The sequence below is a fragment of the Arachis hypogaea genome, chromosome 8 (assembly GCF_003086295.3).
Source record: "Arachis hypogaea cultivar Tifrunner chromosome 8, arahy.Tifrunner.gnm2.J5K5, whole genome shotgun sequence".
Taxonomy (NCBI): Eukaryota; Viridiplantae; Streptophyta; class Magnoliopsida; order Fabales; family Fabaceae; genus Arachis; species Arachis hypogaea.
Genome location: NC_092043.1, coordinates 44,386,353 through 44,414,039, shown reverse-complemented (window position 1 = coordinate 44,414,039; position 27,687 = coordinate 44,386,353). Strand labels below are relative to the sequence as shown.

The following is a 27,687-nucleotide window of genomic DNA, read 5'->3' as shown; positions in this document are numbered from 1 at the left end:
GATGTGGTGGTGGTGGATACAGAGGAGGAAGTGGTGAAAGAGAGTAGATCGATAGAAAGAACTGAGCGGTTGCCACAGAAAGCACATGCAGCGAGACTAGGTAAGAGGAGAGCATAGCAGCTGCGACGACAAGAACAGAGCGGTTAGATCTATTTATTTCCTGTCACGGTGAAAGGGACAACAGCAATGGTGGTAGGGTTACGGCAGTCGAAGAGGTTGCAGCGGCAACTATGGTAGTCGAGGAGTCTAAGGCAACGGTGGGCTCAGTGGTCATAGTGGAGTTCGTGGTAATAGTTGACATGGTAGTTGGTGGATAAGGTGGAGGATGTGATGACGTGCATGTACAGCCATGGTGGGCTGAATCAAGGATTGCAACCAGGGAGGAGGCAGATGCCAAGGTAGGTACGGCGGCGTTTGTGGCGACGAAAGCTGCTACAACTATGGGAATTTTCTGGACATTTTGCAACAAACTGTCCAACAAGTCCAACAAGCCCTCTGAGAAAACAAAGGTATAAGATTTTAATATTTCTGCACATAGCTTTTTTTTTATTTTTTAATATTATCTTTTTTTTTATTTAAATTGTGTCTTCATAGCAGGCAGCAGCACCAAATCACTCTCAAGAGGCACGCTCCTACCTCGGGTGATTTCTTCTTTTTCTTTTTTTTTTTCCGATGACAGATTGATGATGGTTTACGATGAAGAGTTGTTTATGTTCCTTACTATTTGATCTGATGTATATATTTGTAATGTTGTTGTTATTGGCGTCTTGATCTGGTGTGGAGCGGTTGATGCAGAAAACCCAGAACCACACTATTATTGCTACGATTCTAATTCCAAAACCACACTATTATTGTCAGGATTCTAATTGCTCTTTGGCAAAAGGTTTTAATCTAATTCCCTCTCATCTTCAATTTTGCATCCAATAAAATCATATGAGAATTTTTAAGTAATGAAGCATGAATTTTTCAACATAGAAAATGAATACCACATTGGAATCTTTGATCTGTTTATCTTCCAGCTTCATTTAAAGTTCCAAAATTTTTTATCCGATGGAATGCAATTTTTTTGTTTAAAGCTACATTATTTATATTCATTAATTAGCTTTGCACAAAGAATAATTGTATGTGATTATTTTGTGTGTGTTTGAATTACAGTTTGTAAACGAGAGTTTGCATAAAATTGATGAGCAATGCTAGGGGCCAGCAACATTTGCGATTAGTAGCCATCAACTAGCCATCAATGATGATTTGATGGTGTGAGATTGGTGTGAAATTTCATCCAATGGTTAAACTTTCTCTGCTGGTTACATGCTGGCCAAAATGCAATAAAATTGCTGGCCTCCTAGACTTTTCCAAAATTGATTTTACAAACTTGATTTTGATAAAATAAATGTTGTTTGGTAATTTTTGTATCAAAATTGATTATAGTAAAATAAATGTTGTTTGGTTTATACTATTCAAAATTACTTTTAGATAAAAAATTTCTAAAATAGATCTCAATTTAAATAATTTTTTTATATAATCCTATCATTTTAATTTAGATATTTAAATAGATTTTATTAGTTAATTTAATAATAAAATTAATATTTACTTACTAAAATAAAAATAACATATAAAAAATAGATAAAATATATTTTTAAATATTAACTAAGAATGTACTTTAGTATTTTGTTTATATCGTACTCTTATTCTAGTACTTTCAATAATCTTATTCTTAATATTAATTTGAAATCCAACATTTATGATTTTATTATTATCTATGATTAATTTTTTATTTAATTTATTTTTTAATGGAAGTATAATCTATATTATAAAAAATTATACTAAAACATAGTATATGAGAATTACAATTATAAAAGAGAGTACTAAAAATAATAAAAAATTAAATATTTACTTTATAGTAATCAAAACAAATCTGAAAATTCTTGATGATCTTTCTATATAGTATACTTTTAGTATTTTTTTTAGTATGATATAATTTTTTACTATTATTATTATTATTATTATTATTATTATTATTTTTATTATTATTATTATTATTATTATTATTATTATTATTATTATTATTTATAGTTAAATTTTTGTTCAATTTACAAACTAGCTAGCAGTTGGATTACCCAGTTTCTATATCAGTAGAATTTATCTGACAAAATGGACTCAATAATACTGACGATGACTTCGACAGTCTTATTGCATTACTCGCTCTAATTGCTTGATCTCTCTTTATTCAATTCACTAAATAGTATCCCCGAGGCATATTCTACTCTATAGTGGTCCACCTCCTCCTGCTATATTTGTTCTTACATTTCTTTCAAGTTGGTTTCTCGTTGCCATTTTTTTCTGAAATGAAAAATACATCCAAAGATATCAGTAAGATACACCCATATATATGAGTCATATACACCATAGATATCAGTAAGATACACCCATAGATATGATTCAGATACACCCATATATATCAGTCATATATCACTCAAACATGCATCAATATACAATGTTAAGCAACATTACAAGGTCAAGCAATATACACCAATGGACAAGCAAATATAAGCAACTGCTGACTATTACAGTATATCAGTTCAGGAATATACACCCAACATTTTATGCCATATACACCCAACAAATTACTCCATATACACCCACCAAACTACGGAATATACCCCCAAAAATTAGTTACCAGAAGAAGTAGAACAACAAGAACAGTAACACCTAGAAGAACTAAGAAGAACAGTGTAACATAGAACAAAGAATAACAGTAAAACCTAGAACAAGTAGAACATCATAAACTGTAAAATGAGACGTAGAGTAAGAAGAACAGTAAAACGTAAAACAACGTAGAAGAACAGTAAAACTTAGTTCGAAATCTGGAAAATATACAGGAATGGTAATGTAACGTACCTTGAGTATTATAGCTTTGTTTTCTCTTGAGATTCTTGATCGAGAGTTCTATGTTGTGTTGATGGAATTTTCGAATCTTAGCGACGAATTGTATATCTTAAGTTTCGAATGTTGCTCGAAAATGAAAGGGTTGTGTTTTCTCTGAATGGATTTGAGAAGTGGAAGAAGTGGAAGAGTCTGCCGTTAAGGGGCGGTTTACGCGAAGAGAAGTGTAACCGTTTGAGTGGGAATTCGTGAATGTTACGCTCCATTCAATATAATTAGTGTGCGTATGGAATATTTGTGGGTTGGGGGCTTGTAACACTTGTAAGACCTTATTGCTTGTATGTGTAGCAGGCCCAATGTGAATATATATTATATGTGGAAAAAAATTTACCGCTTATTAACATAAAATTTGCCATTTAAGTGAGCGAATTTTATAAAAATATTAAAGTTCATTATTACAGTGGACGGCCTTGTTTCAAAGTCCAAAAAAATGTGTTCTAAAACTTATGGATAAAATTATTTGTTTTGAAAAATAAATATATTTTTTTAATTTATTTCGAACAAGATTTATCTTGAATTTTTGTTTTTCGCGGACCAAAGGATTGGCTGGGTGAGAAAAAGCGGGGTTTGCATACGATCTTCAATAACCGAAACCCTAGCCTACGTCTGCCTTCTATCTCCCAGCCTTCTACATAACAAACAAATAAATCCTTTCTTCTCTGTGTTCATATTGTTGATGATGGAGTCGGCGGAAACAGGAGAATGCCTGTGGATGGTGACAAACGACTACATCTTTGGCATCCGCGTTGAGAAGTTAGAAAAATTGGGGAAGAATGAGGATAGGGATTGGAAATCCCATCTTGAGCAGGCTCCGTTTGATTTCTGTTTGAATCTTCCAGAGTCCAGCATGTTGGATTACTTTATCTTCGACTCGAAATTTTTCTTAGTCGGTAAGCAAACCGAATCTGGCACCAAGATCTACCAAATCTCCTATGTCGGCGGCAACACGTTGGGCACATCTGAGGCAGTAGAGACGGGCGCAATCCCTCCGCTACCGACCGAAGACTTCATTTTCCTTGCAAACATTAAAGATGACGTTTACTTGTTGGAGCATGGTGCGGTACCACAGTTAGGAAGAAAGACGGGGTTATGGGTTTTATGTCCCAATCCCCGTCACCCGAGCTGGCATTCCGCTCCCGCTCCTCCAACCGAAGTCAACTCTGATGATTATAGTTTGCCTGTTGGTTTTGTGCTAAATGATAAATTCTTTTTGCATCCCCTGTCCGCACCAGGAATTGCATATCTCTACGATCCCCAACTTAAAGCATGGATTAAACTGGAGCGCACATTTTTTGTTCCTGGTTATGATCTTTTCGTGCGTGTGCGGTCCCTTGGGGATGTAGGCGATGGCAGTGTGGTGCTGACATGGAAACTGAAGGCTCTTCCCGTACGTGGTGTGAAATATGACATACAGGCTTTGCTGGTGGATAATAAAGATTATTGCATTCTTCGCCATCAAGGCCTTGATGAGTTGTGTGAGGCGATCCAACCATCCTTCTTTGATGATTTTTCCTCTGAGCTCAACTTGGTTGACCTTGGCAACAGCAAAGTATGTGTTACCATCTCTGGTCTCGCAGAAGGCATTCCATCCTTTTGCATTTTAGTAGTTGAATTAGGGTTGGTACAAGAGGAGCAAAGGTTCTTATCTGTGCGTGTACTCGTGAATCGAGTCTTCGATACGAGGCCTTATTTCTTAGATGACCGCGTTCAAGTGCTCTACACCTCCTTTCTTTTCTCCCTCAGAAAGGGAATGCCTCGCAAACATCCATATTCCAAAGGTATAATGTTGCTTTTGTCAGCATGCTTCTTGTTATTCTGTAAGAGTTACCATTAAATTATATCCATCAAAAACATTGTTAGGGATTTGGTGAATAAATTTTCTTTATTTTTTAAAAGACTTGTTATTCTTAAGACTTGAGAACAAAATTACGTTACAGATTGCATCTCTCCAAGGAAAGAGCCCAAGCTAGCTGGTGGGACGAATCCAAGCAACCCAACAACAGCATTCGAACAAGAATGACTAACTTCAACCTGTTCATGTATGCTTTGTTTTATTGTTGTTCCCTCTGCTATGATTACTTGATTTTCATTGGCGATCAGATTTTGAATACTGATGTGTTTATTCCGCTATTAAATAAAGTTAGACATGTTAGTAGGATTTCAATGTTCATATATCATTTTGTACTTTTTTAGGTTATAATCTTTTTCATTCACAAAATTGAGAAAATATCAAGTTTTAGTCAAAGAGAATAGATGAATCAATAAGAGCATATGAGTCAAGAGGAATAAGTGATGTATCTATTTAACTCGTGGCTTATTTCTCTTGCTCTTTCTTTCACTCTTCTTTCTTTTTGATATTTTAATAATTTACTTTTCTGAATTTTATATTTTTACTTTTTTTTTAAGTTAAGAATTTTCACATAAGGTGTTTGGAATTTGAGATAGATTTTACCTTTGTTGATGTCTTGATCTTTTCATAATTTTATTGTGGCATTTATAAAATGATATATGATCGTTTCTGTATAATTTTTAAATTTCATAAATTATTGGTACCATGTTGATTATAATTTATATAGCCTTTATTGATAGAGAAAAATATACAATTCCAAATTTCCAACGCAGTTGACACTTTTGCTCTTTTTAAGCCTTTGATAGTCTTTTTCTTTGTAAAAACTTTGAGCTTTTTTTTCCTTGGTTTTAGAATTTCTTTTGGTTAAATTGCTATTAGTTATTGAATCATTATTTCAAAGCCAAGGTTACAGTAGGGGCCTGTTGACACTTAAAGGGTGAATGCTAAGATATGGTAGGGTCTTGTGGGGAAGGAGATGTTGATGTTGTCTAATTATCTTAGAATTCATTTAGTTTATTCAACAAATTATGCTCTTTTTCATTTGTTTTTTGGTGATTTGTTTCTCTGGCTTATTTAATTATATATGTTATGAGATTTATTGTTTGTGTTATTTCTAAATCTAGATGAATGAATGATAGTTAACGGAGATCACATCAAAATTTGAATTTGAGAGAGGAGGTTATTTTTGGTCTGCAGATTAAGTGTTATATGAAGCAGTTGTTGTCGATTCTCGGACATTGTCATTCTAGGGGTGTGATGTAACAAATAAGGTAAGGTAATTAAAAAAATATTCGAACAAAAAGCTATTCTTTATATACTCTTAAAAAAAATATTCCTTAAATTTTATAAATTCTTTCGGATAAAATAAATCATGCATTGAAGAGAAACTAAGTCTAAAACCATACAAAATGATTTGTATATATATTGATATATTATATTACTATATAAAAAATATTTTGAGTACTCTGATGTTTTAAACGTTTTAATAATTTTAATTATTGATTTTAATTATATATTATATATATTATAGTTGAGATTAATAATTAAAATTACTATAATACTTGAAATACTTTTTATGATATATAATAAAATGATTATCAAAAAGAAGAAAGAAACACAAAACTAAGAATATATTGAATTGGGACGTGAATAATGTATAAAAAAGGAATAAAATAAACAATATAAATTTATTATATAATAGTGATGATATTATAGAATAATGATAACAATATATGTTATATAGTATATAGGATAACATGATGATCAAATAAGATATAGATTGAATTGAAATGATACATGCGAAGAAATTGCTGTAAGAGTGTTGCGGTTTCTTCTTTGTTCAGCTTCTTCAGAAATCGCTGTAGGATATAGCGGTTGCACGCTTTTCAATATAAACTGCTGTCTAACGGTTTACGGTTTACGTGCAATCCCTAATCCGTTATATCTCTCCCGCGTTTCTATAGAATTATAAAAGTTGCGTTTTCATTATTCATATGTTGTATTATAGTAATATTGTTTTTCAAATAATTTATTTCGATAACTTGTCTTATTTTTTTACACATTAATTGATTGAATAATTGTATAAAAGAACGAATGTGGTTGTACCAAAAAAATAAATTCTCTGGGCCATGTAAAACCCTCCTCTTAAGAGTCCAATAAAAATATCAAGACTCTTTGACCAAAGTAAAGAAAGCAAAAAACAAATGATAAAATTAGTAAAATGAGAGGTTATTATACTTGAATTTGTAGAAAAAATAAAATAAAATGATAAGATAAGTGATTAATAATCACTAAATTTGTAATTTTTATCATATATACATTTTATTATTTTAATTTAAGAGTGATTAATCTCTTATTTTATTACTTTATTAACTCTCATAATTTAAAAGATCTTTAGCTAGTACTTATATGTTTAGGGCGCAACTAAATTTTTACTATTCGAATTATATTATTGAATAAAATTGCTAAATATTAGTGAATATTCACATAAAATTATAGATAAAAATCACTAAATAATCAGACATATTTTATTAAATCACTTAACATAATAAGTGTAAATATCACACGTGTTCTCGGACTAATATTAGTGAATATTCACATAAAATTATAGATAAAAATCACTAAATAATCAGACATATTTCAACTCATCAATTGCAGTAGTGGCGGAAGACTACTTTCGGGACATTTTCTCCTCAACTGCCCAGACTGACCCGGATCCCCTGTTCTCGGACTTTGAGCCTAAGGTTACAGCTTCCATGAACCGTAGGTTACAAAGACCAGTCACTATTGAGTAAGTTAAGCGAGCCACTTTTAGTATTCACCCGCAAAGTGCCCCGGGAGAAGACGGTATGACTGCAAAGTTCTTTCAATTCTTTTGGAATATAGTGGGTGCAGATGTTTTTCGAACAGTTCGCAGTTTCTTTCAAGGGGGAAAAATTTTAAAAAGCTTCAACCATACACATATCTGTCTCATCCCAAAAGTGCCGGATGCTACTACAATGACACAGGTTAGACCCATCAGTTTGTCTACAGTCATTTACAAAATTATTTCTAAAGTTTTCGTCCATAGACTATAGGATTGCATGAATAAACTAATTAGTCCTACCCAAAGTGCCTTTATCAAGGGCAGCTTAATTTCAGACAATATCTTGATTGCTCATGAATGTATGCACTATCTAAAGAATAAAAAGTCAGGTCTGCAGCATGAAATGGCAGTCAAGTTAGATATGAGTAAAACCTATGATAGAGTAGAGTGGCATTTTCTATGGTTCATTTTAGCTAAGTTCGGATTTGGTGAAAGGTGGATAAACTGGATTCATGAATTAGTAACTACCGTTTCTTATTCTGTTGTTGTGGAAGGACAACCTTTTGGTTATTTCAAACCAACTAGAGGCATCCGCCAAGGTGACCCTCTATCCCCCTATCTTTTTCTTTTCTGTGCAGAAGGTCTTTCCTTCTTACTACACAAAGCGGAATTAAGCGGTAGAATTCAAGGAATTCAGGTGTGCAGAAGAAGTCCCACTATTAGCCATCTCCTTTTTGCTGATGATTCTATTCTATTCTCTAAGGCAACAGAATATGGTTGTGAACAAATTCTAAATACCCTGGGTGAATACGAGAGGGTTAGTGGACAACAAGTGAATCTCAACAAATCCTCGATATTCTTTAGCAACAATACCCCAAATCATATCTGGCTCCAGGTGGCAGCCAAGCTACATATTGAACATATCAGTGCACAGGACAAATATTTGGGCCTCCCTTCTTTAGTTAACAAATCTAAAAAAGCTACATTCGGTTTGATTAAGGAAAAGGTTCAGAAAAAGGTTCAAGGATGGCAGAAGAATATGGTGTCAAACGCAGGAAGAAATGTTTTACTCAAGGCTGTTGGGGAAGCTGTTCCAATCTATACACTCTCCTGTTTCAGACTGCCAGACACACTCATTAATAAAATTCACAGAATTCTTACTCAGTACTGGTGGGGTCAAAAAAGAACAGAACGGAGAATGGTTTGGATTGGCTGGGATACAATGTCCAGACCTAAGAAGGAGGGGGGACTAGGCCTGAAAGATTTGAGGGCTCAGAACCTCGCTTTATTAGGAAAACAGTACTGGAGGATTGCTACTCAGCCTAATTCTATCCTAGCAAGAACACTGAAAGGTAAATACTTTAAGTACAGCAATGCGATGAGTGCAGAGTTAGGAGGCTTACCTTCTTGGGGCTGGCGCAGCATCTTAGAGGGCCGAACAGTTGTTGAAAAAGGCTTGAATTGGAGGGTTGGATCTGGTAGTTCCATCCGAGTATTTAGCGACCCTTGGTTACCTCCACCGTATCCGTTCCGTATCCCTTTGTCACAACCTATTACCCCGAAGAATCCGGTCTTCTGGGTAAAAGATCTTATGTTGCCTGATAGAAATTGGAACCACAACCTGATTGCCAACAGTTTTTCCCCTGAAATTCAAAGCAGAATCTACTCAATTCAACTTGTAGATGGAGAAGATGTGCTTCAATGAAGCCTCAACAAATCTAAAAAGTATGACACAGCCTCAGGTTATAACATTGCTTACCTATTTTTTCACCCTCCACTAGAGCACTGCCCTGACCACATGAAGCAAAAGCATATTTCGCAGCACTTGGGGAAGCTGAAAGTCACTTCCAGTGTGAAGATGTTCCTCTGGAAATGCCTCCATGGTCGAATTCCAGTGCTAGAATTCATCCATCGCAGATTTCCAAGTACAAGTTCTCTTTGCCCTTATTGTCACACACAATCAGAGTCAATCACCCACTGCCTAATTACATGCAACAAAGCCCAAGACATTTGGAGTAGAAGCCAGATTTACCTGCACCTTCCACATCCTACCGGTGACCAGTTCTTTGAATGGTGGCAAGAATTGAAGACAAAGCTTGAGCGGAAACATGATGGAGAGAGGTTGATGGGTTTTGTGGCAAGTATCTGTTGGAACATATGGAAGGCAAGAAACCTTTGGGTCTTTGAGCACACAAACCAAACGCCAGAAGAGACGCTTCAAATGTCGGTAACCCTGGCGCAACAGTTCACCTCTCTAGCCTAAACTCACCGTCTTAGGTTTTTGTTTTTTTTCCCAATTCTCCTTTCTAAGTTTAGTTCAGTTTTGTTCACTTTGCCTTTAGTGAGTTTTTTTATTTGGGAAACCCCCACTTTTCTATCTCATGTCCTGCATTTGGACATTTGTACCACTTTTATGATGCAATAAAAGTCTTTTTTAACTTTGAAAAAAAAAATCACACGTGTTATATTTATGTGAAAACATTTTATGTCAATTACTCTCATAAATCTAATACTATCTAATACTATCTAATCTAATACTATTCTTCTAATAGAGGGTTTTAAATTAGTGGAATTTCACCTTGTCAATCCTTTTAGCTATGAAAGTACTGTTCATGATATGTATATCATTCACCACATGCCATACAATGATTCATACGTACATTTTCATTGGCTAATTGGCTTATGTCATCCATTACATGCCATGTTTCAATTCATTCGTATACTTATTGGCTCCTTTCACAGTTGAGTTCCACTAAGAGTGAGTTCCACTAAGAGTGAGCGTGAAATTTCAAATTTTGAATTCAAAATCAAAATTGAAAAGGGATTTACGTTATTTTTTTCTCATTCTCTTCTTCTTCAGTTCCTCCTCTTCTGTTTTTCTTCTTTTTCAGATCTCTTTATCACCGGATAACTTTTCTGTCATTTGGTGATGTCGTGCCAAGATCATGGTAGTCACCGATGTGGTGGTGGTGGATATGGAGGAGGAAGCGGTGAAAGAGAGTAGATCGATGGAAAGAACTGAGCGGTTGCCACAGAAAGCACATGCAGCGTGACGAGGCAAGAGGAGAGCATAGCAGCTGTGGCGACAAGAACAGAGCGGTTAGATCTATTTATTTCCTGTCACGGTGAAAGGGACAACAGCAATGGTAGTAGGGTTACGGCAGTCGAAGAGGTTGTGGCGGCAACTATGGTAGTCGAGGAGGCTAAGGCAACGGTGGGCTCAGTGGTCACAGTGGAGTTCGTGGTAATAGTTGACATGGTGATGGTGGATAAGGTGGAGGATGTGATGACGGTCGTACATGTACAGCCATGGTGGGCTGGATCAAGGAAAGCAACCAGGGAGGAGGCAGATGCCAAGGTAGGTACGGCAGCGTTTGTGGCGGCGGAAGCTGCTACAACTATGGGAATTTTCTGGACATTTTGCAACAAACTATCCAACAAGCCCAACAAGCCCTCTGAGAAAATAAAGGTATAAGATTTTAATATTCCTGCACATAGTTTTTTTTATTTTTTAATATTATTTTTTTTTTATTTAAACTTTGTCTTCATAGCTGGCAGCAGCACCAAATCACTCTCAAGAGGCACGCTCCCACCTCGGGTGATTTCTTCTTTTTCCTTTTTTCTTTTTCCAATGACAGATTGATGATGGTTTACGATGAAGAGTTGTGTATGTTCCTTATTATTTGATCTGATGTTATTTGTAATGTTGTTGTTATTGGCGTCTTTATCTGGTGTGGAGCCGTTGATGCAAAACCCAGAACCACACTATTATTGCCAGGATTCTAATTGCTCTTCGGCAAAAAGTTTTAATCTAATTCCCTCTCATCTTCAATTTTGCATCCAATAAGATCAGATGAGAATTTTTAAGTAATGGAGCATGAATTTTTTAACATAGAAAATGAATACCACATTGGAATCTTTGATCTGTTTATCTTCCAGCTTCATTTAAAGTTCCAAATTGTTTTATCTGATGGAATGCAATTTTTTTGTTTAAAGCTACATTATTTATATTCATTAATTAGCTTTGCACATAGAATAATTGTATGTGATTATTTTGTGTGTGTTTGGATTACAGTTTGTAAATGAGAGTTTGCATAAAATTGATTTTGCAAACTTGATTTTGATAAAAAATAAGTTTGTGTTAAAGTGATTTATGTTTGGTAATTTTTGTGTCAAAATTGATTATAGTAAAATAAATGTTGTTTGGCTTATACTATTCAAAATCACTTTTAGATAAAAAATTACTAAAATAGACTTCAATTAAATAATTTTTTTATATAATTCTATCATTTTAATTTAGATATTTAAATAGATCTTATTAGTTAATTTAATAATAAAATTAATATTTACTTACTAAAATAAAAATAACATATAAAAAATAGATAAAATATATTTTTAAATATTAACTTAGAATGTACTTTAGTATTTTTTTATATCGTACTCTTATTCTAGTAATTTCAATAATCTTATTCTTAATATTAATTCGAAATCCAACATTTATGATTTTATTATTATCTATGATTAATTTTTTATTTAATTTAATTTTTAATGGAAGCATAATCTATATTATAAAATATTATACTAAAATATAGTATATGAGAATTACAATTATAAAAGAGAGTACTAAGAATAATAAAAAATTAAATATTTACTTTATAGTAATTGAAACAAATCTGAAAATTTTTGATGATCTTTTTATATAGTATACTTTTAGTATTTTTAGTATTTTTTTAGTATGCTATAATTTTTTACTATTATTATTATTTACAGTTAAATTTTTGTTTAATTTACTTTACCTAATAGAATCAATAAATCACATTATAAAAAGATAATAACAAACATAATATACAAAAATCACAATTATAAAAATGTATAATATCAAGCAAACAGTTGAAAAAAATAAAAAATAGAAAAATAGAGCTCATATAAATAGAAATAACAAGAATTTTATAAATAATATAATAATATACATGAAAGATAAAATTGGTAAAAGATAAATGAATAGTTAGTATTTATGACTAAAAGCCCGCTAGGAAAATGCAGAAGTTAAAAATAGTTGCTTCTTGTAAACGTTGGTTTTGGTAGTAAATAAAAAAAAAAGTTTCTCAAACCAAACATTGAAGCTTTCTAAACGTATCTTTTTCTCTTCCAAGGAATTTCCAAACACACCCTTTGTTGGATTTCTGCTCTAGTATTTCATGAAAGCAAGCATCAAAAAGCGCTCATAGCCTAATGTATAAGGTGTCTGACTTCTAATAAGGCAATTGTGAGTTTGAGTTCCCATTGGACGTCTGATTTTTTTTGGTAAATTGGACGTGTGATTTTTATTTGTTCTTTTTCTTGTTGGGCCAAAAAGTCTTTAATAGGCCTTACATCGATGAAAAAGATATTTGTATGAAGTCTACAAAGTTCTTTTTTTTTTTGCCTTGTTAATTAATATAATAAAAGAGTAGATATAGTATATTTAGTATTTAACCCTATCGTTTTTCTTATATCATGTAAAAATAAGAATTAATCTCTACATACAAACTTTTTTACTATACAAGTTATGCAAGTCTTGAAAATTTCTAATCCCTAAAACGGGCCTCTTATGGCACGTATGTTTCACGCACCTCCTTAACAGATTTTCCAATCAATCAACGCGCGAATCCATAACTTCCTTTTTCAAAAAAATTTCATTTTCTTTTTTGGATTCCTTCTGCGTTTTCTTACGTTCTCTCTTCGATCTCTTTCGTGCATTTCTCTCTCCCTTTTCCTTCACTGTTTACGTAAGTTGTTCTCTCTATTCTTTTTCTTTGTTTCTTCGTTTTTCATTATTTCTGAAATCAAGTTCTAAAAATCGTTTTGAAGATAATGGATGATTCAACTTCATATTATCATCTGAACCACAGCGAAGTGGATTTTGAATTTGAATTCAATGAAGTTCCTGAGATGTGGTTTAATTCCAATTAATAATTGAATCTGAATTTGAATCCAGTTAGTAGTTTATGATTGTGTAGCTGAATAATGGGCTAACCTTGATACCTTGTCTGTAAAATTTGCTGTTCATTGTTCCTTATTTAAATTGAATCTAATATACTAGCTCTGATGAAGTTTTTGCATTTTATATCAAGGATGTAAATCAAGAATATTTTGGTGTATTTCAGGAAAGTTTGGGTGTATTTACAATTTAAGACTTTTCATCTCATTAAGGGTGAATTGTCTTATTATTTTGGTTGAATTGTTTTAGTTTCTATTTATTGATATTTCATGAATCTGATTTTTATTATTTTTTTATAATAGTTTTATTGTTGTATTTGCATTATATAGTTTATGCTTATTTTAATATGGTGTATTTTGCAGCAAATCTATAGTGTTGATGAGTAGTTTGTATCCAAGGTTGGGATGACTTTTAACACCCTTGAAGATGCTGCAAAATTCTACAAGGATTATGCGAAGGCTGCAGGTTTTTCTACAAGAGTTCGGAGCACAAATAAAAAGAAAAATGAAATTAAGAATCAATTGATTACATGTAGCATAGAGGAAAAATGGAAATTGAAAATATCTCCGACTGAGAAGAAATCCCTCAGCTGGATTTGAAGAAGGAAAATCGAAAAAATCTTTATTGTTTTGAGTCCAATCAAGTGGTTGAGGTGTGATTCAATTCAGAAGAAAAAAATATAGCATTAGAGGAAATATTTATCTGTCTTTGCAGCAAATTTGGGTGTAACACGAGGATATTTGGGTGTAAGACAAAGATATTTGGGTGTATTTATAAGAATTTTGGGTGTATTTTTATTCTGATAAGTTATTTATAACTTAAAACTCTTCATGTTCCTCTTTCTCATCTTTGCTTCTTTTTTTCATCCTCATCACTATTTTTTTCTTCTTTTTTTTTATTCATCTTTTCTTTTTTGCTTTACCTTCTCAAGTTTTTTCTTATTTTACTCTCTTAACAAGAATAAAAACAAAAAAATTAAACAAAGAATTAGAAGAAACATATAATGTTGTAAAATTACTTGGAAGAGGATGAACTTACATTTATTTAACTAAAAGAAAGAAAGAAATAAGGAAAAGAAAAAGAAGAAAAAAATGCAGTATTAGAAAAAATATTTTTCTTACAAAAATGTTATTTGTACACTAAAATCAGTCACCAATGTATTTGTGTATAAATACATGTGTGTTTTAATTTATTTTCAATGTATATTTGTATTCCAGTATGTATTTTATACTGGTAACTGACTTTGGTGGCTGGTTTTAGTGTAGATGTAGCATAACTCATTTTTGTATTTACAGCAAATTTGGATGTAAAACGAAAATATTTGGTTGTAATACGAAGATATTTAGGTGTAAAATGAATATATTTGGGTGTATTTTAATTCTGATAAGTTCTGCATAATTCAGAACTCTTCTTCTTCATCCTCCTCATCTTCTGCTGCTTCTTTTTTTCATCATTATCACCATAGTCTTCTACTTTTTTTTCTTATTCATCTTTTTCTTTTTTTACCTTCTCAAGTTTCTTTTTGTTTTACTCTCTTAACAAGAATAAAAAAATCAAATAAAGAAGAAGAAAAAACACATAATGGTACAAAATTACTTGGAAGATGATGAACTTACATTCATTTAACTAAAAGAAAGAAAGAAATAAGGAAAAGAAGAAGAAGAAAAAAAATACAGTATTAGTGAAAATATTTTTCTGTAAAAAAATATTATTTGTACACTAAAATCAGCCACTAAAATCAATCACTAAAATTAGCCACCAATGTATTTATGTATAAATACATGTGTGCTTAATTTATTTTTAATATATATTTGTATTCCAGTATACTTTGGTGGCTGATTTTAGTGTACACGTAGCATAACTCATTTCTATATTTGCAGCAAATTTGGGTGTAAAACGAAGATATTTGAGTATATTTTTATTCTGATAAGTTCTGCATAATTCAGAACTCTTCATCTTTCTCCCCCTCCTCTTCTGCTGTTTCTTCTTCTTCATCTTCTTATTTCATATTCTCATAATTTTTTTGAGATGAAAAAATCAAACAAAAAAGAAAAAATATATATTGTTACAAAATCAAAAGAAAAAGAGGAGACACATGACGATGAAGATGAAACACGCGGAAAAAAAGGAGAAAAAACACAAAAAAAGGGAAAAGAAGAAGGAAAAAGAGGAAGAGGAGAAAAAACGCGGAAAAAAATGACAGTTATGATTTTCATCGAGGAAGAAGAAGAGTCGTTCATAATAGTGAAGGAGCGCTTTGGAAACGTGATACGCGTGTTAACACGATTTTGTAGATGAGCGTAGTTTTTGTTGGATTTGGCTCAACTTGTAAGATTTGTAAGTTAAAAAACTTGTATGTATAGCATAACTGTTAGATAAATATAAATGATCTATCTTTCAAAAAAAAAATTACATTTTATCGCGTAACAATTACATAAGTGTCTATCCACTATTGAAATGGTTAAGTGATTACGTGTATACACACATTTTGATGTAAAGATTATTTTTATTAGATTTTAAATTAATTTATATAAATTTATAAACTAAAAAGATTTGCGTGTATAATAGACTTATTATTATTATTATTATTATTATTATTATTATTATTATTATTATTTTTTGAGAGTCATTTTGATAAAAACATTTAAAATATTTTTTAATATTTTTTAATAATTAAAGTTTAATACATAATCGATTAAATCGTATTATTTTTATCAAAATTAGGTCAAACAAATTAATTTGATCGAAAAATGATAAATCAAATTTTAAATCGGTCTAAATTAATATTACTTTTTTATAAAAAATGACTATAATACTTCTATTATAGAAAATAATTAAAATACTCTTATTATATATATTAATTTTGAGAATTCTAAATTCTAACATTTTTCTTCTTTGTTATCATAGAGTTAAAATTTATAATTTTTAAAATTAATATATATATATTTTTAAAATTAATATATATATATATATATATAATAGAGATATTTTAATTATTTTTATAATAAAAATATTATAATTATTTTTTATAAAAAATATTAATTTATAGACACTCTACCGCTGAGTTATACCCCTTTCTTTGCCCCTATCGAGAAATAGAACTAACTAATCCTAAGGCAAAGGGTCGAGAAACTCAACGCCACTACCAATTCAAAATTTAATTTATTAAAATTTTGAATAAATTAATTTATCCGATCTAATTTTAATAAAATTAACACCAAATTAATTAATTATATGTATTAAATTTTAATTTAAAAAAAATATTTATAAAAAAAATATTTTTGACATCTTTATTTATTATTATTATTATTATTATTATTATTATTATTATTATTATTATTATTCCTCGCTTTCTCCCACGATCACCGGCTAGTACGGTTTCCATTTATTTATCTTCTTCTCTTTCTCTCTCTCATTCCAAAACGGTCAACCACGCCGGAGAATCGAGCTCGGCCACCGCTCTCCGATGAAGGATTCATAGGAACGATGGCGGAGCAGAGCAGCGCCGCCATGAACGACCGCGAACCAGAGCTCAAACAGAACGAACACCAAAACAGCAACAGCAACAACAAAATCGAAACCAACAACGCCGACGGCGGCAACAAGAAGAAGAGCAGCTCAGATCCAGACTTGTTCTGCTGCTTGTTGCAACCCGCAACCGCCGAAGGCGATCCCGAATACATCGGCATCCGCCGCCTCCTCCTTCACCGGAAGGCCAAGGCCGGACTTCTCAGCCGCAGAGTACGTTCCATTTTGAAAATTTGCGCTTCATCGATTCATAGTTTCAAATTTATCGCACACATCTGAAAATTCACATCGTTACAGTGTTCGCTGCTTCTAAATTCTCTATGCGATTTCTTTGTTAATCTCATTCTATTCTGTTTTTCCATTTGGTTTCTTTGGAACTTCATGTTTGCTCAGATCAATCGTGCTAGATTTGAATTTTGGTTTAAAATCATATATATATGATTTTTCCTCTTGGAGTTGGTGCTGTTACTTTTGGAGTTTTGGAATGATTTTGCAGTTCGGTCATTGATTCGCGTGTTGTTACAGTGCTCTTAGCTATGTTATCTTCGTAAAAGTTTTCTGTTTGTTCCTTGTATGACAGTAAGCAATAGATTTGAGAGAAAATTGTAAAGCAAGGTAGAAGTACCGTGAAAAGTATGATAGAATCTGGTCATGTGTGGAAACTACCTTTTCGATGACTAAAGATAGAGGAAAAAGAAAACAACCTATTGGTGGAAAAAAAAAAAGAAAAAAAAGAGAGGAATAAAAAATGATTTACATATGATTCACAATAGGATGAATGCCACCTAATCGATTACAATTTGGTTGCTTTTCCACGAATTTTCTACTCAGTTTTGTTTGTAGGCTGTCTTTTATGCTCTTCTCAATTGTGTTGTTTTGGATGAAGTTCAGCACATTTTTGACGTTGGAATATTTGTGTTAAAGGATTGGAGATGCAATGGAAAAACTTATGTGGCATACAGGAATTATATATCTAGGCCCAAGAACTGGGAAAGTTCACGTGTCCCAAGTCTGCAGAGTACTCCAGGAAACAGGTTTTGGAATTTTTTACTTGAAGTTATGAGCATAGATGTTTGATGTTGAACTCCATGATTTTCAACTCATCAAAAGGGTGACAAAATTTGAAGACCTAAAGATAGGCATGGTTGTAAATGGAGTTTCAGTTCAAATGATCCGGATATATAGTTAGATACATTAATATCTCAGACATTATTCATATGTATTAAAATATCTCAGACTTTTTGGCTGAAAGAACCGGGAGCTCTTTTAATCTGGTGTATTTTTCTTCACCAATCCTTTTCTATTATTTTCTAGGTTAAAAATGATATCACATCTTATAATAAAATGTTGTTATAAGACCTTTCTCTTTCCCAATTCAATTGCCATCCTTCTGTTTTGATATTCATATGTACTTCTTTGTGGTTAATTCTTTACTTTTAGTCAAATATGACCAAATATTTTGCCAATGCAGCTTTCTCATATATTGTGCTAGCTTAAATTTGTTTCGGTACAATTCTGACATCAGGATAATTTACTGGTTGATGCATCAGTGGTCGATGGATGCCATCTCCAAATCCCTTCTCCCGCTGGTCTGAGGCAGACAGCTGGACTTCTAGTCGGGTATGTTTAGTTCCCTATAGATGTTGTGATAAACTTGCATTGAGTGTGCTGTCATTGAGGAAAGATTGTAGTTGCGAAGCACCCCTGAGGATGTAGGATACCTAGGCTTATTTTGTTATTTGTTCTTTTAGAAAGGGAATGTCAAAAGAAATCCTTAAGCAATTGAATTAGGTATATTAGGAAAAATTACTAGATAAGTTCTTGGTCTGGACCGTAAGGCTCTGTTTACTGAAACTTCTCAGGATGCATGCTTGTTTATCTAACTATCCTAGACTTCACAATAATTGGAGCTTCTCAAAGGTCTTATATTCTTTTCCTTTTATATATTCTTTTTAAATATCTTTTTTTAAAGGGAAAAAAAAGAATCTAATATTTAGTTTGCTGTATCTTTAAGCAGCTTTTTTGTTTGGAAGAATCCTTTCCGTTTTAATTCTTAAAAGGCTAAAGTATATAGCTTCAAACTTTCAAAAAGTTCAACCAAACATGCTAGCGAAAGGATGAAAAGTAAATATTAAAATCACACAAATGATTTTATATCTAATATGTGCTAGTTTGGATTGGCTTTTTTGAGTGAAAAAAAACTTTTCTTAAAAAATAAAGTACTTTTATTCAATTTAAAACCTATTTGGATACGTCTTTTAAAAAAAGTACTTTTATTTAAAAAAGCAAATTATTTGCTTTTTCTAAAAGCTAAGAATACTTTGCTTTTAAAAAAAGCAGAAGCAAAAGACGTTTTTCATACTTGAAAACTCTTTTTAAAAAGCCTATCCAAATGTAAAATAATTTTGTCTGTTAAAAAAGATCTTTTTTAAAAAGATGAAAAAAATAAGTACTTTTTTCAAATGCCAATCCAAACTGACCCTCCTCTCATGCAAGAGTCCTCTGGATTTGAAGGATAGATAATATTTTGATCTATCCTATCTTGCATGGGAATATAACTTTTCATCAGAAGAATGAGGTTACAGAGATCCAATTGTGCCCCACTGAATTGGCGGGAGTGATATCATATTGTGAACCATCTTTTCCACAAATTCTAATAATTAAGTGAAAGCACATGAATAGATTTTGTATGTAACATTAGCAAGTTCAATGCTTCTCTAGCCGAAATTACAATGGGCAAAAGTTGAAGTATCTCCCAACCGTCTTTTCTAGATTTTGGAAAACCTTACCGGACCTTGTGTTTCAGGTTTCAAATTATTAAAGGAAACTATGGTAATGCAATAGGATAGCGACATGTATATTAGATAGTTACAGTTAATGAATATAAAAGAAACGTGTTTTTGCTTGAAACATGCAGTGTTCAGTTTTTTAAATTGGAGGAGGTTCGTTAAATTTTTCTATAAAACTTCAAATGGTGGTTTAATTTTCTTGATCTTTAACGTTTTGACATGTCATGACAAAATCATGTGTTCGTTTAATTCTAGGATGTGCAAACTCCAAATCCAGCATCCAATAATAGAGCAAGTTTTGGTTCAAGTGCAAGTGATTCTGATCGTCCACGGCATCGGGGGGTTGAGCCTGGCTATTCTTTTATTGGCATGCATTGCATCTTTGATCAGTGCAAAGCCGCTGGTAATATCTGGAGCTCTTGGTTTTCTTTCCATTATGCCACTGATTTATATCTAGTCCACTTGGTTTGGGAGGAATAATGCCTAAATCCTTCATGTGTAGTTACTGTGATAAAGTTTGGACACATGAGTTCTGATCTACTAGCTTATGGAGCATCAGATGGAACCTTGACTGTTTGCAGTGTTTCTGAGACACCTACGGTCATCAAACAGTTAAATGGGCACTCTAAAGATGTTACAGGTTGGATAGACTGGTATTTTTTTTTAGTCTTTTATTTCATCTTGTATCACATGTATTATTATAAGTTCACTAAGGCAATATCATCAATGTATTATTTTTAATGTGGATTATGCTTGAAAAAATTGTGTTTTGCATATTTCGTATTGTAGAGGAAAGTTGTGACATTTCAGGAAAAATAGCTTTGCTACTGGTTAACCGATTTTCAACATGTGATTCAGCCAAAGTTTTATTACTTAGACGACAAGATCTAATATGCTATTATTGATTGCCTTGCCTTTTTTCTCTCCCTCTGTTTTCTATATTATAGAGAAGTTTTCATCCTCTTTAAGATCTGTAACTAAATTTATTTTCTATCAACTATGATTTTACAAAGAAAGAATTTTGACAAATATAAACCTGTCATTAATCATCAACTAGTTCACCTATAGACTATGATAGGCTATCCTACAATTTTAGGCCAAGTTCATACCTTAATGGTTACTTTGCTTTTATAATAGAGTTTGCTGCAATTTATCTATATTAAGGATAAAAAAATACTATGTGCACACCAAAAATCAGCCACCAAATTAGTCACCATATAGTTGTGTATAAATACATGTGTTGTTTAACTCATTTTCAATGTATAGTTTGTATTTCAACATGTATTTATATGGGTGGCTGATTTTGTGATTGATTTTTGATGTACATGTAGCGTGATTATTAGAAGGTCAATGCCAAATAATTGTTATTTTTCACTGTTATGTTTACCTTAGTTTGTTCCTTTACAATCAATGCTTTCTCTTTTTGATGGTTTATTTACAGATTTTGATTTTACATCAAACAACCAGTATGTTGCATCATCTTCATTGGATAAAACTGTGAGAGTATGGGAGATAGGAAAAGGCATTTGCATACGGGTGATATATGGAGTTTCTTCGCAATTGTGCATCCGTTTTCACCCTGTGAGTACAAGATATTGCATATATATGAGTGTATCTTAACCTTGTTTCCGAGTTGATAGCTTGATAGCATTGTTATCTTTGATATTGATAGCTGGATAGCAAAATACTTATCCTAGATTTTAAAATCTTCGATATTCCTTAAGTTTTTCTTGGATTTTATAATTAGGTAAAAAACTAAGGGTGTGTTTGCGAGTTGCAAGAGAAAGGAAAGGGGGAAGTGATTAATATTTTTAAGCCCTTTTTTGTTTCACAAATATAAAATATGTAATGAATAGGGATTTGGAGGGCTTATTATATATGTTTACAATTTTATCCGTTATTAAATATTAGAAATAATAAAAGTAAATGGTAATAAATTCTAAAATAATAATATATTAAGGATAAAAAGGTAAATTAAATTTAATACCTCCAAAACCCTCGACCTCCAAAAACAAAACCCATGAACGAGATGTAACCTTCCAAAGCCTTTTCCTCCTCTCCAAAACCAAATTTATGATCACACCCACCCCAAGGGTCCACAGATATTATTCTATTTTATTTCTATCTTACTTTTAGATCGATTTTTTTTTTATCTTTTTAAGTTTCAGTTTGTTTAGCTGTTCCATTGAACATTGAATGAAAATCAATGTACTTTTCATTGTAAACGAAATATTATCTAACACCAAAGAAATCCTAAAATTCTATGCCAAGTATCTATGACTTTGTATGTGTTGTATTCAAGGTTCTGAAAACCGGACCGGACCGGCCGGTCGAACTGGTTCAACCGGGAACCGGCGATGCAAGCGGTCCGGTCCTCCCCCCATAACCGCTCAAAAGAAAATCGGTAGAAAACCGTCGAACCGGTCGAGACCTAAAATTTTATACAACTAAAATTTTATAACCCCCCAAGTTACTAGCATGGATGTTGAATCCTAAAATAATACAACTTGTATTAGATCCTCAGTCTCTTCTGTCTTTCTTCTCCTCGTACCCTATACTAATGAAAGAGGTGATAAAATTGACTTGTAGACTAAAGACTAGATATTTCATGGGTGGTTTTGAATCCCTCACAGTTTGAGGAAGTCAAGCCCTTAAGCTTTGATTTACTTATGTCTGTGTGTTTCTTTTTTTCTTTTTCTTTTGATTTTCCCTTTTCCTGGTAGTTGCATAGATTGACTTTCTTAAAATTTTTATTTTGAAGAGAATGATAAGGCAATAGCCAGTTTGTTTCATTGAGTTTGGTAAAGAATTGGGACTACCTCCTAATATATGTTGGGTTATTTGTAAGTTTCTTTTTCTTGTTTTGTCGAAAAGTAGTTGCTGTTGGGGGTTGGTGGCGTGAGTGGGGTTGGTGGCGTGAGTAGGATTTATTTATTTTTTCTTAAACTTTGTCCTCCATCACATCCATCGACCACAATGATATTTCCCTATGATCAATAGTGTCTACACTGTCTTTGACCATCACCAAAGCTTCTCAACCTGGTTTGATAAAGTCTAAACCGGTTCACAACCAATTCCATGAGTTTTAATCTGATTCTGAACCTGTTCAAATGTTTTTCAACTAGTCTGGTTAAAAATCTAAATCATATTAAATCAGATTGTTTCTTACAGTAACTCAAACCATGGTCGCTCCTAGTGAATTTCAAAATATTTCAATTGGTTAATCTTTCCAACGATATGTTCTCTGCAACTTTCTGTATTTAATATGCTTGCATAATTTTGATTTTTATATGGGTAATAAATTTATTCTTTCCATATATCTTTGTTTGTGATTGAAGTCTGTTTCTCTCTATATGGTGCAGGTAAATAACAATTTCCTATCAGTTGGCAATTCACACAGGGAAATCAATGTAAATATGCTGCCTGTTTCTCTTTTTACTCTTTCAAAACAAAAAGGAAGCATCATATATGGCAGATCCTTTTCTGAAATGTCATGAATTGCATCATGTTCTTTCTTCACATAGTATAGTGAAGAATTTATAGTTTGGATCCAAGGTTATTCGTGGAAAGATTTGGAGAGACTGGGGTGGAATGGGGAGTAATGGCATAAGATAGAAAGGGAACAGAAATGAGTTACCCGATTTGTGTTTGGATAATTTGAGTAAAGCAATTGGAAGGGTAATGTGGCTTACAAATTGTCATATTGTTAAATTTCAGTATAGCCTATGTAAATGTTTTCGCTATAATCCTCATATTATGAGGGAGAACCCATTCATAGTGTAAATGACTCTCAGCAGATCCCAATCACTCCAAAACTCCCAAATACAACTATGCTTTGTTCTATCAACAATGTCAATACCCTGCCATATAAGTCCCAGATAAGTAGAATTATTCCCTTTGTCACTTCCCCATGTAAGTGAGAAGAAATAATCTTTTCTTTTTTTTCTTTTTTGTGGAATTGGAAAAGAAGCAAGGAGAGTCATTTATTCTCATGAACATGTAAATTCATGATACGGTCAATATTCTTGCCATTAGCTACTCGTGACTTGTGGATACTCTATTACCTTGAATAATTTCTCCTCTAAAATTCTGTGCTACTATATATTTTCACTTACCACATGTTAACTGTCATCGTAACATTGTTTCAATTCACTTTTCTTTAACTTTATATTTTGTACTAGGTGTTCAATTTTAGCACTGGAAGGATAATTAATTCATCAGTATTTGACAGTGAAGTTACCGCTATGGACATTAATCATACAGGAAACCTCATATTTTGTGGGGATGCACAGGTGTGCCTCTAATATACATGCATATGTATATCCTTCTTCAGTTTTATCTGATTTTCTTTACTTACTGGATTGTGTATGCAGGGATGTATATACTCAGTAAATATGAACTCCCACACAGGTGTGTTATCCCGCGCTCATCGTTACCGAAGTAGCAGCAGACACAAATCTCCTGTAACAACAGTGCAGTATCGGAGTTTTTCTTTACTGGCTGGAGGACCCGTATTGTTGACCTGTACTCAGGACGGAAACCTGTCTTTCTTCAGGTTTATAAAGAACTGCCGTTACTCCTCAGTGCATTTTTTTGTTTTTTAGTGAAACTCTTATTCTTTATTTATTTATTTTTCTTTGGATCACTGAAGTTGTTATGTTGTAGTGTGGCTTTGGAGACACAAGGTTATTTAACTATACGATGCTCACTCAAGTTAGCCCCACGTACACACAAAATTCAAGCTTCTTTCTGCCCCCTTCTTTCCTTAGAAAAAGGGGAGTTCATAGGTATATCATTGTCACTGCTTTCTCTTTTTCTCCACTACCTCTTTGCATAGTTTAAATTTAAATTATGTTGCTCTTGTAAATTTGACCCAAAATCTGGCTTTGTTGGCACTTGCACCCATATCTCAATAATTAAGCTTTGTTGACACTGCTATACAATATATAATGCTCTATTGAGACTTGATAGGCCTTAGAGACCAATTTTCTGCAAACACGTTAGGGCCTAGTTGGTTTTTCTTTTTCACTTTTGATATTTTCTTTTAACAAAATTTTGAAAACGAAAGATACTAAAATGAAAACAAAAACCAAAAGGCCATAGTTTTCCCGAGTGTCTTGTATTACATAGCAATATTTAAGTTACTATCTTTTTAATATTATCCTGTTGTCATGTGAAGTTGCTGGAAGTGAAGACTCAAATGTCTACTTCTATGATTTAACTCGGCCAAAGCATACTTGTGTAAACAAGCTGCAGGTTAGTTTTCTATTTTAGTGGACTCTTCAACGTGATGAAAAATCAAGAAGCTCAATATAACTTGGAATTTATATTATATAGGGTCATCGGTTTCCTGTCCTCGGAATTGCTTGGAACCATGGAGAAAACTTTTTGGCTACATCTGATTTTTATGGCATAGTAATTGTTTGGAAGAGAGCAAAAACGCATGAAAACAATACATAGCAATAGAAGTTTAAAGAATATAGTTGAAGGCTTGTGAAGTTAGTTTTCTATACCTTGCTTTGCGTCTTCTTTTTTTTTTTTAATCCTTGGTATCTCGTGTTATTTACTCATTATTATTATTTTTTAAATTTTTGTATCGATGAAATTAACCAACTGATAGTGCGTAGCTTATCAAGAAAAAGCATATCCCGAAAGTGTATTCCTTCTTTTTTTTAGGAAGATAATGTATTAGTGAAACAAGATTTGGGATTTTGTATTGTAAACATTGCATCGACGTTGTGCCCCATGTAATTTAGACAATTTAAAGAATAAGATATTTGGAGCTAGAGATAAAGATGCAAATGTGAGTTATGATGAATTAATGTGATTAATACTATATACGAAAGTGGTGGTTAAGTAATTTGTAATGATATCAATTCGTTTTTGTAAATTCTGAGTAGCTTCTCTTGATATCATCTTATTATTAACAAAAATACTATTTGTATATCAAAATCAATCACTAAAATCAGCTAACAATGTATTTGTATATAAATATATGTGATTTAATTTATTTTAAACGTGTATTTATATTTCAACATGTATTTTATATTAGTAGCTAATTTTAGTGTACATCTATAGATAAAATGGAATGAATTTTTGTTAAATGTTTTTTGTTTTTAAGCTGGATTAAAATTTAAAACTTTTATCTGGAGGGAAAATGTTACTCATTTTTTTAATTTCGTCCTTTATTTAGTCTTTTAATCTAATAATATTATTTAATTAATTTCATAATAGAGTTACTTTTTATTTTTTAGGTAAACACTTTATTAAATAGATTTAATTTAAATCTCATTAATTAAAAATCTCTAATTCTTTTTTTAAAGTAAATGCAGTTAATTTTTTTATCTTTCATTTTCTCTCTCTTTCTCTCTCTCTCAATGTACACGTGCTTCATTCCTGAAAAGAAAAGGAAATAATCAAAATATTAAGAACTCAATAAGTGGTGGCCATAAATTAATATATTCAAATTGATAAAATAAAAAGCTTAACAATATCTATTGAATGCGTTTGTTTCGGGGTTTTTTTAAATAAATAATTTAAATATTTTATTTACAGATGTAGGTAATCAGTTCAGCTACACATTTAAGTATTTTTGGTAATTAAATCTAACTAAATTGATTTAACCTTAACAAAAACTACTTTCATTACACTAACGTGTACACACACGTTTTAATAACGTAACATATATCCTTCTTCGTCTTCGTTTTCGCGTTCTTTCTTCTTCTTTGCGTTCTTCTTTCTTCTTTTTCGCGTTCCTTTTTCTTCTTCGCGTATTTTTTGTCGATCGTCATTTTTTTACTGCTGCGTTTTTTCTTTTCCTCCTTTTAATTGAGGTTCATTTCGATCCAAAAATAAATTCGACGTGTTTTTGTTGATGATGGAGTCTTTTTGATGACTTGTTCAAAATTAAAATAATTTCGGTTCATTTGTGAATTAATTGAGGTTCACTTGATACTGCTGATAAATATTGACCAAATTTTTTATTCCTTAGTAATTTCGGTTCATTTCTTAGTTTAATTAAAGTTTATTTAGGTCTAGAAATAAATTGTATGTATTTTTGTTGATAATTGAGTCTTTTTGACTGCTTGTTCAAAATTGAACTAATTTCGGTTCATTTATATGTTAATTGAGGTTTACCTGATGCTGCTAACAAGTATTGACCAAATTTTTTATTTCTTAAATAATTTCGGTTCATTTATTAGTTTATTTGAGATTCATTTGGATTTAGAAATAAATTCGATGTGTTTTTGTTGATACTTGAGTCTTTTGTACTGCTTGTTCAAAATTGAATTAATTGAATGGAATGGAGTGAAATCTAATGCAATTGAATAAAGTAATAATAAATAATTTCATTCTTCTTTATTAAAAAATTTGGTCAATACTTATCAGTATCATCAAGTGAACCTCAATTAGTACACAAATAAACTGAAATTAGTTCAGATTTGAACAAACAGTCAAAAAGACTCGATCATTAATAAAAACACATCGAGATCATTTCTGAATCTAAATGAACCTCAATTAAACTAAGAAATGAACCGAAATTACTTAGAGAATAAAAAATTTGATCAATACTTATCAGTAGTATCAAGTGAATCTTAATTAACACACAAATGAATTGAAATAAACTAAAAAATAAACTGAAATTATTTAATGATAGCATCAGAAAAAATCAAAACCAATAAAAATGTTTGCAAAATATTGGTGTTATGGGTGATGCCGATAACGAAAGAAAAATATAACGAAAAAAGAAAAGAAGAAGAAGACACAATATTGGAGAAGTGTGCGCAAATTT

At 31.9% G+C, this 27,687-nt stretch overlaps 3 protein-coding genes across 12 annotated transcripts; all 3 read left to right on the top strand.

Moving 5' to 3' along the window:
• Positions 1 to 3,437: 3,437 nt before the first annotated feature.
• On the top strand, positions 3,438 to 11,529 carry LOC140174865 (uncharacterized). 9 transcript variants are annotated; one of them, XR_011864888.1, is made up of 5 exons: positions 3,438 to 4,721; positions 4,881 to 4,982; positions 5,990 to 6,063; positions 7,451 to 11,067; positions 11,150 to 11,430. XR_011864888.1 is itself a non-coding variant. In XM_072201450.1 (3 exons), the coding sequence occupies exons 1-2, from the start codon at positions 3,620 to 3,622 to the stop codon at positions 4,961 to 4,963; spliced, it is 1,185 nt and encodes a 394-aa protein (XP_072057551.1). In that variant the 5' UTR covers positions 3,438 to 3,619; the 3' UTR covers positions 4,964 to 4,982; positions 5,990 to 6,162. The 9 variants fall into 9 exon arrangements, 2 of the variants coding, with proteins under 2 accessions (XP_072057551.1, XP_072057550.1); XR_011864892.1 differs by having other exon boundaries at positions 10,490 to 11,529; XR_011864890.1 differs by having other exon boundaries at positions 7,454 to 11,430.
• LOC140174866 (uncharacterized mitochondrial protein AtMg00310-like) lies at positions 7,615 to 11,430 on the top strand. The gene is made up of 2 exons (XM_072201451.1): positions 7,615 to 7,800; positions 8,237 to 11,430. The coding sequence occupies exon 2, from the start codon at positions 8,638 to 8,640 to the stop codon at positions 9,301 to 9,303; it is 666 nt and encodes a 221-aa protein (XP_072057552.1). The 5' UTR covers positions 7,615 to 7,800; positions 8,237 to 8,637; the 3' UTR covers positions 9,304 to 11,430.
• A 5,380-nt stretch (positions 11,530 to 16,909) lies between the features above and the next one.
• LOC112707680 (uncharacterized) lies at positions 16,910 to 25,689 on the top strand. 2 transcript variants are annotated; one of them, XM_025759558.3, is made up of 12 exons: positions 16,910 to 17,319; positions 18,031 to 18,140; positions 18,657 to 18,726; positions 20,151 to 20,298; positions 20,398 to 20,535; positions 21,337 to 21,476; positions 23,258 to 23,305; positions 24,077 to 24,187; positions 24,269 to 24,450; positions 24,561 to 24,682; positions 25,075 to 25,151; positions 25,233 to 25,689. In XM_025759558.3, the coding sequence occupies exons 1-12, from the start codon at positions 17,065 to 17,067 to the stop codon at positions 25,353 to 25,355; spliced, it is 1,524 nt and encodes a 507-aa protein (XP_025615343.1). In that variant the 5' UTR covers positions 16,910 to 17,064; the 3' UTR covers positions 25,356 to 25,689. The 2 variants fall into 2 exon arrangements, 1 of the variants encoding a protein (XP_025615343.1); XR_003156118.3 differs by having other exon boundaries at positions 16,911 to 17,319; positions 24,547 to 24,682.
• Positions 25,690 to 27,687: the final 1,998 nt, after the last annotated feature.

Coding starts and splice junctions, on each gene's coding strand:
- LOC140174866 (XM_072201451.1), top strand. CDS start 8,638: ATGGTGTCAAACGCAGGAAGAAATGTTTTACTCAAGGCTGTTGGGGAA.
- LOC112707680 (XM_025759558.3), top strand. CDS start 17,065: ATGGCGGAGCAGAGCAGCGCCGCCATGAACGACCGCGAACCAGAGCTC. Junction 18,727..20,150: donor ACAGCTGGACTTCTAGTCGG/GTATGTTTAGTT, acceptor GTTTAATTCTAG/GATGTGCAAACTCCAAATCC. Junction 20,536..21,336: donor GCACTCTAAAGATGTTACAG/GTTGGATAGACT, acceptor GTTTATTTACAG/ATTTTGATTTTACATCAAAC.
- LOC140174865 (XM_072201450.1), top strand. CDS start 3,620: ATGATGGAGTCGGCGGAAACAGGAGAATGCCTGTGGATGGTGACAAAC. Junction 4,722..4,880: donor CAAACATCCATATTCCAAAG/GTATAATGTTGC, acceptor ATTACGTTACAG/ATTGCATCTCTCCAAGGAAA.